General features: G+C 42.8%; 1 protein-coding gene across 14 annotated transcripts in view; it reads left to right on the top strand.

Moving 5' to 3' along the window:
- The window catches only part of satb1b (SATB homeobox 1b), a 71,441-nt gene that overhangs the window by 41,087 nt on the left and 14,375 nt on the right, over window positions 1-15,979 (top strand). For 10 of the 14 annotated variants that reach the window (XM_074652839.1, XM_074652850.1, XM_074652846.1 and 7 more), the window contains 3 exons: window positions 1,220-1,432; window positions 6,376-6,456; window positions 7,228-7,398. In XM_074652839.1, coding sequence (XP_074508940.1) covers window positions 1,220-1,432; window positions 6,376-6,456; window positions 7,228-7,398 — 465 coding nt within the window. The remainder of the gene's footprint in view (window positions 1-1,219; window positions 1,433-6,375; window positions 6,457-7,227; window positions 7,399-15,979) is intronic. The other 4 variants (XM_074652845.1, XM_074652852.1, XM_074652851.1 and 1 more) reach the window with 1 other exon arrangement.

Raw genomic sequence — 15,979 nt, 5'->3', positions numbered from 1 at the left:
ACAGAGGATACACTGATTGCCCGCCGTATAAGACTTTCACATTTCAGGCGAGTGGCTGCGGCTCTTACCTAAAGCAACATACGGCTCCAAGAATATGTCCAAGATCTGCAAAAAATCACACGCAACAAAGTGTTTTAAGGCCAGGCAAAAGTTTCAATGACGTAGTTCTGTCATCCAAGAATGAACATCGATGATAAGTGCTGAAAACCGACAGAACAGAATTCGATTTTTTTACTTCAAGACAAAAGCTCTGTCGAGACTCGTGAGGATGTGCGGGAGGCGAGAAGTTTACTTGACGTGATTTCACAACAATAATGATGGAAGATAGAGAGAGGGACTACCGACTGTAGAGAAAGCCAAGTCTGTGTTGTAATCAGGAGACTCAGAAAGGAACAAGTATACAAAGGAGAAGCTTGTGATCCCACCTGCCTCCACAGAAACACTGTGTGGAGTAACAAAACTAGGGGTGGGAAAAAGCGACAGACTTTGCGAAGTTAGCGGAAGTAAACACGTGTGACTACGTCCTGTTTTCAAAATAAGGTGTTAACAAAAGGAACTGTATATACAAAATACATATATGGAAATAAGATTGATTGATTATAGTCACCAGTAGTTTAAAACATTACATGTTCGTTATAAATTAAAAAGAAAATACCACTAATTTGTGAGGGAAATTAATAAATAATGCCTGACAATGACTGATATATTTCACTTCAGGACTACGTGCTGAAAATCAAACATTTTACTGTATTAATTTAGATATTTTCCAAAGTAAAAGTCCCTAGAAGTGTATGATTCAACTATTCCCCATGGTCTAATGTTAAAACAGTTAACAAAAAATTGCAATAAATCATAATATCGAATCGCAATACATCGATACCCAAGTATCATGAAAGTGTCGAAACAGGAGATAGGTGAATCGTCCCAGCCCTAGTTTAAAAATAGTCCCTAAAAGGCAGTATTAGTTTCCAGTTGAAGTGGGTATTAGAGCGTCACATCTCCATTGTCATTAGAGTCTCCATTTACACTCATGCCTCTCCTTTACTGTCTTATTTATGAATCCTCTAATGTGATTATTCTCCTTCTCGCCTGCCTTCCTGACCCCCACCACCCAACTGTTTCCCTCTCTGGGAGCTCTGGTCTTTCTTCCCCTCTGCTGGCTGCTCTACCACCTCGTCTCTATACTTTCCCTCCTCCCTCCTACCACTCCATCACGCAGGGCTTGCTGTCTGAGATTCTCCGCAAGGAGGAAGACCCTAAAACGGCGTCCCAGTCGCTGCTGGTCAACCTGCGCGCCATGCAGAACTTCCTGCAGCTGCCTGAAGTTGAGCGCGATCGCATCTATCAGGAGGAGAGGGAGCGCAGCCTGACGGCGGCCTCGGCGATGGGCGCCCCTCCGCTCATCAGCACTCCACCCAGCCGACCTGTACAGGTAACCAGAGATTTTTATTCTTCCCTGCGCATGTTTTCCTGTGGTATTATCTTCTTATATTATCTTTGAATGGTTCTCAGAAGGACCTAATTAGTAGACTGGAGTTTTAGTTTTACAAACATTTCTTAGAGGCAGAGCTGCTCTACAGACAGAAACATATTAAACTAATTGGAATAAACCTTAATGTGCAAAGATGTTTGTTCCCAGCAGTAGCATTATAATTTAAAGTCAAGAGGTAAAGGCAGATTTATACACCATCCAGGTTTTCTGGTTGTGCCGCTGTAGGATCTGATTTATGGTTTGACCGATAAATTGTCGTAGCACCACTGCAACGCTAGATGAATGTGTCATGCATTACAACGCAGTGTTGTGCATCTATTATGCACCCAAAGTAGTCATACATTATTGTGTTCACTTGCTAAAAGAGAACAGTCATGGAGAGAAGAACTTGAAATCAGTGATGCACCGATCCAACTTTTTCAGTCCCGACACAATACCTGGGCTTTGGGTATCGGCCGATACCGAGTACCGATCCCATACCAGGGTTTAATAATACGCTGGGAATAGATCATTCTTTTATGTGTAAGGCAACATCAGGCTTGACTTAAATATTGCTTTCTTAACTTTGTAAAACAAAATTGTAACAAATAAATACTAGGGCTGTCGATCCATTAAAATAGTTAATGCGATTAATCGCACATTAATCACACATTTTTCATCTGTTCAAAATGTACCTTAAAGGGAGATTTGTCAAGTATTTAATACTCTTATCAACATGAAAGTGGACAAATATGCTGCTTTATGCAAACACATGTATATATTTATTATTAGAAATCAATTAACAACACAAAACAATGACATATATTGTCCAGAAACCCTCACAGGTACTGCATTTAGCATAAAAAATAAGCTCAAATCATAACATGGCAAACTGCAGCCCAACAGGCAACAACAGCTGCAGGGACCCCTTTGAAAATGGCCATGCCAGTTTTTCCTCGCCAAAATCTAGCGCTACCTAAAGCAAGCTAATATGACAGCTACAACCTAAAAATCGCAAGTTGCATTAACGCATTATTATCACGTTAACTTTGACAGCCCTAATAAATACATAGATATATTTATTGAATCGTTATTTATTATTAAGATAATAAATCATACACCAGCAATTTGGTAAAAATCTTCAAATGAACAGGAATTACAATTCAAGCGTAAACATTTTCAATGCAGCAACAAATTGGTCAAAACTTAAACAGGAATTAAAATTCCAGTCTATAATGTATATAGTATATAAACCTAGAGGTGAATGGAATACATCGGTCCCATTGTCACCGATTTCAGATCCAGCTATTTAAGTCTGTATCTGCCCGATATCTGATATCTGGCTCAATATAAATGTGTCTGACATTATAGTGAAAGAAAAAATTGGCATTTCCTCAGTGTTCTCCATTATCAACATATGCTATCAATGGCGGAAATGTGATGAAAACACAAAGCCCATGTAGCCCAGATGTGTCGTTATATGTTTCTGAGGGATGCACATCTGCTGTGGCGGGACGCTCTATGTCGCTACGAAGGGAAGCCAAATCCAAGTCTGCAGGAGGAAAAATCCTCACATAAACAACCTTTTTTTACCCAGCTAGGCCATCGCATACCATCCAGAGTTTTCTAGTTACAGTAGCTAACTTGCACAATGACAAATGTTGTTGTTGGCTCCACCCATTGAGTTTTTCTCCCTTCAGCTCGCTCTGGTTCAGAGAGATAATACAAGACTCTCTGAACCAAGTCAGAATATTGTGAAATAAAAGTTCCAATGGCTGAAAAGAGAGAAGAAAAATTTCAAATCTCGATATTGGAGATGGAAGAAAAGCATTCTACTGAACAAAAAGACAGATGACAAAGCAGTAGATCTAGTCCTAAGTTATTGTTAGTATTGTGCGAGTGTGTGTGCATGCGGTCGGGGTTGAGAACAGGTATGCAGGTGTGAGAACAGGTTGGAGTGTTTTAAAGAAGCTGGAATTCACTCTCTGTCTTTGTAGTGGTGTCATGGACTTAATCCAGACACGTGTAACAAACCTCCTGACATCTGAGAGAGTTTAAACAAAGTGTTTCTTATTCTATTAGTGTGTAAAAGGCATGTCCACATTTTCTAATGATCAAAATACACATAGACTCGCTCTGTTTACATGTGAAGACAGCGTGTACTGTATAGATACAAGCACCGCCCTAGCACATTGTTTTTCTTACACACCTCACATTGCCTCATTGTATCAGGCTGCTACCTGTTCTGGAAACACGTGCAATAAATAAAAGCCCATTCAACGTGCACACCGGAGAACATACTTTACATTCTCCCTGCATGTAAATGAGTTCTTCATCCTCCCCACACCTCACCACACAGGTGAGAATGGTGCACAAATGATGGATAATTTTTTGTGCTAATTTTGACCTTTTACCATGCATTAGGCAGCATTAACAGCCCTCCCATTTTAAAAATAGAGCTCACTCAGTGATGACAAGCTCCGTTAAAGATCAAACATCGTTTAGTCAGTCCCCCGTTTCAAAATCGCAGCACAACTTTCTACCCTCACCGCAAATCAGTGTCCCTCATTTAAAAGGTATGTGGCAACTTTCTACCACTTAAGCCTATTTGAAAGTGCGGTCAGCTGCGTCTGGGAGGTGACGGGCGGATAAAGGCCTCCTCTGTCCTGTCCCCGGTGAAGATTTGGCTTTTATTTAGGTGACGAGGGAAGAAAGACAGAAGCACAGGCCCACACATCTCCAGAATGGAAACCTCCCCCTCACCCCTGAAACTGCTCAGCGTGAGGCCAGTTGCTGTCTTTGCAAAAACTAAAAAGAGTCGCATTCTGAAGCAGCGGTGCTGAACTTAAACGGGGGCCGCTTCGCAGTTCACAGCTCATCTTTACAATTAGAGGCTGTCTCAGTGCAGCACAGACATTCAGTTAGAGAGTGGACCTCTGCACAAGAACGTTTTGTTTGTGCAGAGATTGGCATTTGGAATTATGAGTTTTTAGTAGGGCTGTCAATCGATTACAATATCGCAAATTAATCACGCATTTCTTATCTGCTCAAAATATACATTTATAGGGAGATTTTCTCAAATATTTAATAATCTTATCAACATGGGAGTGGACAAATATGCTTGATTTATGCAAATGTATGTATATATTTATTATTGTAAATCAATTAACAACACAAAACAATGACAAATATTGTCCAGAAACCCTCACAGGTACTGCATTTAACATAAAAAGTATGCTCAAATCATAACATGGCAAACTGCAGCCCAACAGGCAACAACAGCTGTCAGTGTGTCAGTGTGCTGACTTGACTATGACTTGCCCCAAACTGCATGTGATTATCATAAAGTGGGCATGTCTGTAAAGGGGAGACTCGTGGGTACCCATAGAACCCATTTACATTCACATATCTGGAGGTCAGAGGTCAAGGGACCCCTTTGAAAATGGCCATGCCAGTTTTTCCTCGCCAAAATTTAGCGTAAGTTTGGAGCGTTATTTAACCTCCTTCGTGACAAGCTAGTATGACATGGTTGGTCCTAATGGATTTCTTAGGTTTTCTAGTGCCAGTATCTTCACTCTAGCTTTAAAACCTAAAAATCTCAAGTTGCATTCATGCGTTAAAGAAATTAGTCGCGTTAATGTTATTGTTATTTTCACGTTAACTTTGACAGCCCCTAGTTTTTAGATTTTCATCAATCACATCAGGTGAATTAAAGATCAGTGAGCCACTTCTTTACAGAATGAATGTACTTTTAGCATATCTGGGACCAGCTTACCGAGCTGTAGAGATACACAACAACGCAGAAAGAGATCTGCAAGCTGAACAATAAACACAATGACTACTACATTGTGTACAAACTATTTCAAACATGACCCAAAACTCAGATCCTCTGGTTTGTGGTTTTTATTTCCACATCACTCACAACACTGTTGGCACATCAATAGAATATCTTGAGGCCTAATATACTTCACCTGTATGACTTAAACCAATCAACATTTATCATGCAGACCTGTTTCTACACAAGGCAATTCTCACACGAACACCCACAAACACACACACACACTCATACACCTGGCCATCTGCCAGCCTCTCCTATGGAGCAATGCGGTGTGAATTTAAGCACATAAATCAGCCAGGGTGGCAATTGAGCCAGAGACAGAGGAGGGTTTTTATTGGCCTCATAAAAACAGATGCAGAGGTATGTTTCTCTCACGTGTGCTGATGGGTCGGCTCGGCTCCCCCAAAGCCAGTTAGTGCACGTCCCAGCCTTAACAATTAGCTTGACATGGCAACCTAGCGCTCAGACTGACAAGCCCATGTCGGGCCGTCGTAAAAAACGGGATGAAAGGCCCCGATATGCTCCGACATTCCAGTTTTACCACAAATTTTAGGATTATGTGATTGTCTTTAACACATAAAGGGAGTTCGTATTAGGCGTCTAGACAAATTCTTGAATATATATGTTTTTTGATCACAGGCTGTGTCGTGAGTTAGTAGCTGTTGGTGTTATTATGGCTTGTTTGAATGTACTTGTACTCACACCCAACCCCGCTGATGTCTCCTTTCAAAAGGGCTCGTATGGAATGATTCATATGCTAATGGTTCGTGGGTAATGCTTTTATTAGGATACTTGTTAACTTGTCAAAGGATTTTTGTCAAGATGCAACAAGCCGCTGAATGAAGATGATTTGATTTCACTTGACTTGCATTTATTTTTTAATCACCAGCTTGACGTAGGAATAATAACATTCCTCACAACACATCTAAGTGTTTTTGAGCAAAGTAACGCCGGAGCCGTGCGTGGGTGTAATCTACACTCCAGTGTGTGTGTACGCTTTGTGTTTAGCCAGATTCTTTTTTCCTCATGTGAGCTTGAACAAATGACGGTTTGTGTTGTGTTCCAGACCATGCAGCCCCGGAGGGAAGACTGTAACAGCGTGCGGCCTGAGGACTGGAATCCCCGAATCCCCGTGGGCCTTTCCCCTGTAAGCAGATAACTCCACCCACCTCACATCTCTACCTCCACCAATCTGAACGCACACATTGTCATAGACAATACACACACGGAGGCTTATTATCTCCCGACATGTCATTTATTTCTATATCGGTGTTTACAGGCCTGTGAAGCAGGAAACATTCATAGGAGCAGCATGTGGATTTATCTTTCAAGTGCATTTTGAGCAATTTTTGTTTGAATAATTGTCAAATACCACCGTATTTTACATATCGCAAAGATTTGAATTACATCTAATACTGATACCGAAGTCAAATACAGTGTTGTGTTTTTTTTATAGGGCTATTCTCAATCAAAGAAATTCTCAGATGACTAACACTCATACGAGTTTGTCAACTAATCGATGAGTTGATTTAATCGACAGTAGAGCTGTAACGATTAATCGATTGGTTGTCAATTATTAAATCAATCACCAACTATTTTGATAATCAATGAATTAGTTTGAATCATTTTTTATGAGAAAAAAAAGGTCAAAATTCTCTGAAAGCATAAAAAATGACTAAAGAAATCTTAGTTGACCAAAACGACAGATTAGTCGACTAAGAGGAAGCAGCCTTTTTTTTTTTTTGCCTAATTTGGTATCAAAACGTCTGGAAAAATAAAGAGAAATCTTGTTGCTCAGTTACCAAACATGCACCGATACATTGAATTTAATATACTAACTGTCACACATGACTGATGATATTAAATGCAATATCTGACAACGTATTTGAGTTTTAAACATCTTTATGATTTTATATAGGATTTCCTTCCTCAGGTGAAACCGTCGCCTCTGCCCAGCGAGTGGAACGGCAAAACAGAGAGCTGCATCCTCAACATCAATTCCACCATCTACGACGAGATCCAGCAGGAGATGAAGAGGGCCAAAGTCTCCCAGGCCCTGTTCGCAAAGGTGGCCGCCTCCAAGAGCCAGGTACTGAAACACACACACACTGAATGCAAAAAGGAAGGAGAAAGGTTTTCTGATTACCAAAGCCAATACATCAACTATATGTTTTGGTCAGTCATTCAGTCATTGTCTTCCTCCTAAAAAAACTTCATTTTGATTCAAGCTACAATTATAAAATAAGAGCTTTCTTTCTTCTTTCACCAATGAAACATGGTCTTTATTCAATATCCAAAACTTAGTCTGTGAAAATCATTCTGTCAAACAAGGATTTCACTTTCCTACTAAATAATGTGTAAATGCTCTTTATCATTTCACATGATCTTACTTTGTAAAGTAGCTCTTACAGCAGTGTTGATGTGCCATAAATCCCAAAAATGAAATTCTAAACCTGCATATATAGCATATATATTGCTCAAAGTGTCCACACACACACACACACACACGGCTGATGGATGTCTTGCAAAAACCAAAGCAGGAGAATAAAGATCCTTCAGCGATGAGACAGTCAGTCTGTACAGAAATCGCTAAAAAGATCATAAAATATTTAATACTAGATGCATATGTGATCATAATATTTACACAGTTAAAGGCAAAGAAGTAGAAAGACATCCATCCCGTAGCAGAACTTGCCCCAGTGCATCACCGCTGTGATTTATCGACATAATGACACATGTCCTCTTTATTGTGGGTTTGGAGTTTAGCAGTCGACAGTGTTTCAACACCAAACAAACCTGTTTATATTAGCTCCGCTCAGTCAGACGATGGGGCCCCTGTTATCTTCTCCCAGAGAGCAGGGCGCTCACACAATACCTGCCTGTGTGTGTTGGAAACAGGGAGGAAAAAAAAGAGAAAAACACACCGCCAATTTAACTCTATATTAAAAGCAATTTAAAAAGTGTAGCACTAAGGAGTTATTATTAAAGGTTTTCCGCGTGTCTGTCGGAGGAGTTGGGAAGATTTCCACAATTGTGCTTGATGAAGACGATGGGGGGAGAAATAGATCACCAAGGGCGGAATAATCTAGAAATATCTGCAAAGGCTTTATTTTTTTCTTGCTGATTAGGATGATTATACCCTCAGATAGCTTTGTTTTACCAAATTGCAGTTTGATGCACAAACCACTGTTTTTGTTAAGGAGTTCAAAGACTCCTTGGAAGGATTGGAGAAAGAGAAAGGGGGAGAGCGAGGTATTAACTCGCGCATGTCTCTCTCTTCTCAAATGACGGTTTGTCTGGGAACAGGTTTCCACCGTGCCTTCTCCACCTCGCTCCCATCTTTCTGCCTTGCCCCTCTACCTCTCTCGTTCCCCCGATTTCTGCCTCTCTTTCACGTTCCATTCATGGCAGGCGGGTGTGAATGTGAATTGAGCAGCAGATAAGAAGTGTGCTAATTATGCCTGTGAAAGGGGGCCTGGGAGAGCACTTATCTCTGGCTCCATCTCGTAATGGGCGCTCCCCGGGCAGCTGGTCTCCCCCCTTACTACCCAGCCGGCACTGCCACAGCTACCGGCACCGCCAGGCCGGGCCAGGCCAGGCCAGGCCAGGCCAGGCCAGGCCTGCTCTTCCCCATCAGGACCTCTGAACCCGAAAAGTCAGAGACCAGCACCCAGTTTTTCAGTTGCTGTTTCCACAAAAATCTTCTAAAATTCAGCATTTTTATTTAAAGTTGGATGAGATTGTAGTTTTACTTCTTTAGTTTTAGCTGTGGGCAGATAATTCTATATGGATTTTACTTTCCCGATTTCACGTGAGTCCAACAGTATGGTTGGAGATGCATACAATTAATAGAAGTCATAGGATTTCCACGTTATACTATATTGACAGCCAATAGTCACGAAATGTAATGTATTGATTCGTGTGCATCGACACAGATTTCACGTTTTTTTTCATGATGGTCAACACAAAATCAATTCATATGTAATCCACGTAATTATGAACCAGGAAGTATAAAGACTGGCGAACGCGGCGTAGGGAGGATGTCGAGGTGGATGGATAGGCCAAAAACACTGGACTTTTGCCCAGGTGACCGGTGTTCATGTCCCGTGTGAAACCACAAGTCAAAGTTGATTTATTTGTCACTTAACTTCCATTAAGCCTCTTCCGGTGTTATTTTAACTCAAACCACAATCATTTCCTAAACCTAACTGAGTAGTTTTATTTTGAAAAGACTGGAGCGGATATTCGTCTTGCTTGACATTCATAGGCAAACAGGGAAATTCGTACACGAATCAAATAGATTCAATTTCGTGACTATTTCACAATCTGCCATGAGACTGTTGTGACAGCAGTAGAGCTGCAACGACTAGTCAATTAATCGTTTAGTTGATCAACAAGAGATTAATCGGAAACTATTTTTTTAATCAATCCATCATTTGAGTCACTTCACAAGCAAAAACACCAAACATTTGCTGGTCCCAACTTCCTCTTATTTGCGTCTGTTCTCATTGTTTCACATTTTCTGTTTTATATCATTGCAAATTGGATGTGTTTGGGTTTGGACTTTTTATCAACCAACCAATTAATCGAGAAAATAATCAGTAGATTAATTGATAATGAAAATAACAGTTAGTTGCATCTGTAAAGAGCGGCAGTTTCCTCTGTTCACGCTATTAACTAATATCCATAGAATTTCACACATGGTGTAATGGTCTCAGGTAGGTGAGGTGTTGCTGGTTTTAAGGTGTTTAAAATCTGATAAAATAGATGTCACTCGTATCCAGAATATTAAATCTCTACTCAGGTTAGAATCTCATTTCTGCTTATTCCGAAGAAAAAGCATTGGTGGTGCCACTGCTGGAAGTAAAGAAATGATTACTTCATGCGACCAGAGCTGGGATACTGGCTGTTGAGTATGTCAGTGTTAATTGTTTATGAGCTTACTATAGTGTGAATCAGCCAGCCAGGCAGAATGGCAGAATGTATTTTTAAATGACATGTTGTAAACGACAGCTTAAGTCCAGAGAGGTTTGCAGCCTTGCAGGAAGAAAAATAACACTATCCAAGCCTTGGGTATAGAGCACCATGCCAGCAGAGACTGCTGGTATACGGAGGTTGGGAGTGCAGTGTGGATGTGGTTGGTGATGAGGATGGAGGATGGGCAGGACTGGCAGGATGCCCATTTGGGGTCCAGGGAAATAACCGTGGGGGGAGGGTTGGGAAGAGACTGGCACCGTCCTGTCAGCTTGGTGTGCAGTTCAACCTCTTCAGCTCAGCTTAGGATTTCCCAGCATGCTTACGCTAGCACAGGATCAGGTGACCAGGATCTGTTGGTACCAGTCCCCCTATATACAGTATAGCGGGGGGTGTGTGTGTGTGCCATGTCGTGTTTCGCATTTTGTGTACAGCTTAATTCAGAGATGATGCAGCAGAGAAGGGAAGAAGAAGAAGAAGAGCGATGGAGATCTGAGGGGAGAGAAAGAAGATTTGAAGGAGGTCATAGCGGTAGTGGTCCCCCGGGTGGAAAAGCTGTAAACAGGAGTTTACTGATTGGTGCATGCTCCACTGAGTGTGTGCTTAGGTGTGTGTATATACTGCATATAGATATGGGTTTATGTGCAGGCACATTAGAATGTGTGTGTTTGGGGGGGTTGCTGGAACGCAGCCATCGCGTCCTCTCTTAGGGCTCGTAACCACAGCAGGCCTCTGCCACCCCGTAACTGCCCCTCCACCCTCCACCACCACCCCCCCTCTCTCTCACATATTCAATGTTGCATTTCAATCACTCTTTTACTGCCACATATTCTGAGTAGTAACTATAGAGCAGTGAATCTAACCCAAGCCATATTACTCTATCAGATTAATGGTCGCCATTTCACTTCAAGTCTGGGCATACGTACTTTTTAAGTAATCCGCGCTGCAATTCTGATTTATTAGGACAGATATTACATTTAGTCTTTGATAAAAATCAGAATCATTATTCATGATCCATTCCTCAATGACTCAAAACTGATCGAACGCTCCAAGAACGCTCCGTCTCCATTTAGCTTCAGGAGATGTCAGACTTGGAGAAAACAACTGCGTGTTACTGGTTCAAATCCAGCGACGACACTGCCAGAAGAAGCTGTATTCGCCAAACGGCCCATTTCATTTTTAGCCTGCGGAGGTGCAAGCCGTGCTCTGGATAGCCTGGAGTTGATGTCAACATTATTAACTGGCTCAGTCGGGCTATCTAGCAAAAGCTACCGTGCTTTGTTTTCATTCACATTAACAGGGGAGGCTTGCTGTGTTGGCTAGCCTGGCAGAGAGGGCGGCTAATGTTCAGATGAGCGATGGGAGGTTAGCCGAGGCTGAGGGCGGGAGCGGGTTCCCTTTGACATGACTTTTATGTTGAAACATCTCCGAACGCTTCCTGAGAGGAATTGCGCAACGGATGGAATCAGAGTCCCTGCTGTCATAAAACAAGCACCCTGGGAGCCCCGCGCACCACAGGGCTCAAAGCCCTCCGACTCCTCAATGACCAGAAGAGTACAGAACGCAGTCGCCGCCACCAACACCGCCCTCTCTCCCCCCCCATCTCTCTTTCTCTCTCGCGCTCGCTCATTCTCCCCTGGAAGAGGCTACGCTAATTAGCCAGGCTCTAATGAGACAGAATGGCACTGATCTGGTCCGCCGCTGCGCCACCGGGGGGGCCCGGGCAAGGGGGGGGGAGGGCGGAGGGGGCTGGTGCAGTAGGGGGGAGAGGGGAGAGCGAAGGGGGGAGAGCGAGGGGGGAGGTTGGTGTATGCCATCTGTCACCCTGCACCCGCCTGGCACGGTAGTCCCTGGAGTGGAGGGTGGGGGGTTGTGATGGTGAAGGGGGGTGGGGGGGGGAGTGAGTGCCTTGTTGGTCTGGAGAGGTGGGGGAGTGGGTGGAGGTGGGTGGGGGCACTGATACGAGTAGGAAGGGAGGGTGACAGAATAACTGGAACCACTTCCTTCATGTTGGGAAAATGACTAATTTCCTGTTACGGGTTGAATCCCATTAGTGGTCGTACATGTTTTATGGGGGCTTGAACGCTTTTCTTAGCTTTAATCTCAGATATTTAGCACATGACCCACCCAGCCACACCAGACCAACGACACACACACACACACACACACACACACACACATGCCACTTCTATCGTTCTGCTCCATCCAATGGCTGCTTAACAAGAGAGGCAGATGGCTGACCTTTTGGGTGTCTGTTTCTGGATTGTGACCGCTCAGAGGTTTGTCTGTTACTGAGAAGCCACTCGGGGTCAGTGTGTTAGAAGTCATGTTCTGCATGAAGAGTTGTGTACAAATGGCATTAAATGACGTCCTAGGATAGTAAAAATTGATACGGTGAAGATGTTATCAGATACTTTTTAATATCAAGAACTGCTAGAGGCACAGTGAAATTTAGCTCATAAGTTGTGCTTTTTCTCGTAGCCATCAAGATGTCTTTATTTATTTTTTGTGGACTCTCCACACCTCTCTCTCTCTCCCTCAAATAAGGCAGATCAGAGTGAGCATATCACAACCCCCGGGGATCTAAAAGGGCCGTGACTGTTTATTAATTGATTTATTTATTTATCTCCTGTGCCTGCTTGGTTATTAGGTTGCCATGGGAAACAGGCTAGGCCAGATCCTCTCTATTATTAAAGACACAATTTCTTGAACTGGAGACCCAGCTGTCTGAATAATTAATTTAGCGAATGAATTATCTTGCAAACGTAAGTCTTCCCCTCCCTCTGAAATGAGCCTTTCTCTTATTGTTTAATGGACAGTGGAATTCCCACCAGCCTGTTTTCTCCCCACTGCCTGTTTCATCGAACCCTCCTCCTCTTAGCAGGAGCCCCGGGTCTCACTGAGCATGCCCAGAGCACTTTGTGTCTCTCCTGCCATCTCTCTCACTTACGCCTTACACGCCACCTCTCACCCCATCTGTCTCCAATTGCACAACCCACTCCCTCCTCCTCGCCGGCCTCCCACCCTGCAGTCCAAAGTAGGAATCTGCTCCGACTGTCAGGACTCCAAATTGTCTCTTCGTCATCACCTCTAATGCTTTATTATAACGCAAATGTTTTCCACTGTGGAGCAGGTGTTAAGCCAGTTAACTGAGCGAACACTAATAGTTCACAAGCCCGCTCTCTGTGAATAGTTCTCTGTGCTCAACCTACTAGCCACATGCCTAACCTACTAGCCTTTCCTATTGCCTGCTTGTTAGCACATGCTACCCTTGTGCCAGTGACAGGCACAGTATTTTGCTAGCTCTTTCTTTCCTGCAAATGCTATCTAACCCTCTCCCACTGTCTCCACTTCTCCTGACAGACCACACAGGGCTTGTTCTGAGGCCCATTCTCGCTAATCTGATCAGGCAGGCAAATACGCCGGGAAAAGCGCTTTAATGATCCCCCTAATTACCTCAAGTCAATACCAACTGTATTATTAGACTCGGGGAAAATATTCCATTAGGGTGCCCCCCGTGGGAGTCCCCCCTGTGCGCGCTGATGTCACGCGCTGCGCGCCCCCTACGCTTGTAATTAATTTTATTTACACACTCAGGAATGCACAAGGTCGCACCTGCAGCCCGGAGCCGCCCGACTCGGCCCGCCTAATCAGATCTGTCATAATTATCATTCTGCATGCTTCTGACACACGCCGGGAAATATTTCAATTTAACTACAGCCACTAGCTCCGGCAGATGCAGTCTGAGAGAGACAGAGCGAGAGAGAGAGAGAGTGTGTGCATACAGGAGTGTGTGTGACTGAGTGTGGGGGAATTGCATGGGGAGATATTAGGACCCATCCAAGTGCTCATGCTGGTGCTTGTGTGCACTTTGCCAGCATTATTTGATCTCTCCCTGTCTTTCACAATCTCCCATCTCTGTCCTTATCTCTCTCGCTCTCTGAGGGAGACTGACTGTCCATCCTCATCACTCTGTCTTCATCATATTCTTCAGTCACTATTTCTTTAAAATGAACTGCATACATTGAGCCTGAAGGAGGATCTATAATTTGCCTTTTCAGCCATGTACAGAGAGACATTTCAGATTGTGTGTTTACTTTGTTGCCACTTGTATAAATACTCTATTTTAAGTTCAAGACGAATTTCCGTGTTGAACAAGACGCGCAGCCATAGCGCTGAATAAACAACCGCATATGAATACTTTCTATTTCGGAAACACTCTTTTTGGGGATGAAAAATTTGTTCACTTTCATTAGTATCTGAAGCAAACTTGTAGGCCAATTAAGAACACTTATTTAGCTGACATAGACAATTTGCACGTTCTCTGCTATTTCAATCCCCTAATTCAATAAGATCAGTCATGATTTATCAGCCTAATTATGCTTTGATATTAGCAATTAAACCCAAGCTTTGAATTAAATCTCAATCAAGCTCTTATAATTGATGGAATCAGACTGCATGCAGGTTACTTTCTGTGTTGGTAATGTTGCTGCCGTTGTTGTTTATCTCCAGCTCATCTTCAGTGTGTTTGTTGTCTTCTGTGCATTCATCCTCCATCTGCCTCAGCAGTATTGAACAGAAAAGATTATAAACAAGAGGTAAATTTGTGGTGGGAGAACAGTGTTTGAACATTCAGTGTAGCTGTGCAGACAATGCCGCCGCCCAAATATCAGCCCACCACCAGGCTAAACTAGATTACGGTGCAATTTCAACAATACTAATATTTGCTACAACGAGGCACATGGACTGTAGCGCCGTCACTGACTCCATTTTCAGCCATTTTGTGCTCATAAACAATCTGAAGTGCTTTAGTGGACAAAGAGAACGCAATTCACTAAAATGTGATATCAACTGATATTTAAATTGATTTTTTACGTTCTCATGAGACCAGATATGTTGCCTGCAAACGTTTTGTTAGTGCCGTGGACAAATACTGAACATATTAAAACATTCTTGCCATCTAATTTTAGTTTAGATATATAGATTCAAATTAGATATGTTCTCTGTTCTTGAGCAAGGCACTTATCCTGCTGAGAATCCAACACAAGTAGACTGCGGCAGCAGCGGGGAACTCCCACTATTGTTAATATGTTCTGTGTGAAGAACTTTGCTGCAAAAGAACAAAACGTGCAGATTAAAAAGGAAAAAAAGCTGCAACCACACAGATGTTTAATGTGCTCCATTTTAGATGGACTGGTCATTTGCCTTTGGTTATTCTTTATGCTCCATCTGCCTCTATTTGGTTGCTCGAAAATTCCCCGCACACTTTATTGGTTCGGCAGCCATGACGTAAACTGCCACACAGAACTGGTTGGTATTGTTTCTGGGAGCAAGTGCTGACACAGAGAGGGCCATTTCCTGCACAGTCATGCCTTGCCTCCACAATGTGTGTCGTGTTAGCTGTCAGTCTGTTATTGTTGTCGACTCGCTTATTGTATCTGGAGAGGTCGCGACCCCTCTTCAGAAAACGTTCGCTGTTTGGCTAAGACTTCTCCGTGTCGCAGCTCGACTAGAGATTAATTGTTTGGCATGTATGATTCACACTGGCAAATTTCGCTCCTAAAGCTCAGCACACTGACATCCTCACAAAAGAGGATAGTGACAGAATCTGGCAACCGGGATCTGGAAGGCATCCACTCTGACAAGACATCAGAGTCATATCAACATGATTTAATAATAAAGGAATATTTTTTTTA

This window comes from Sebastes fasciatus, chromosome 12, assembly GCF_043250625.1.
Source record: "Sebastes fasciatus isolate fSebFas1 chromosome 12, fSebFas1.pri, whole genome shotgun sequence".
In the NCBI taxonomy this organism is placed as follows: Eukaryota; Metazoa; Chordata; class Actinopteri; order Perciformes; family Sebastidae; genus Sebastes; species Sebastes fasciatus.
The sequence above is the reverse complement of the archived record's forward strand: the minus strand, read 5'-3'. Positions and strand labels throughout refer to the sequence as shown.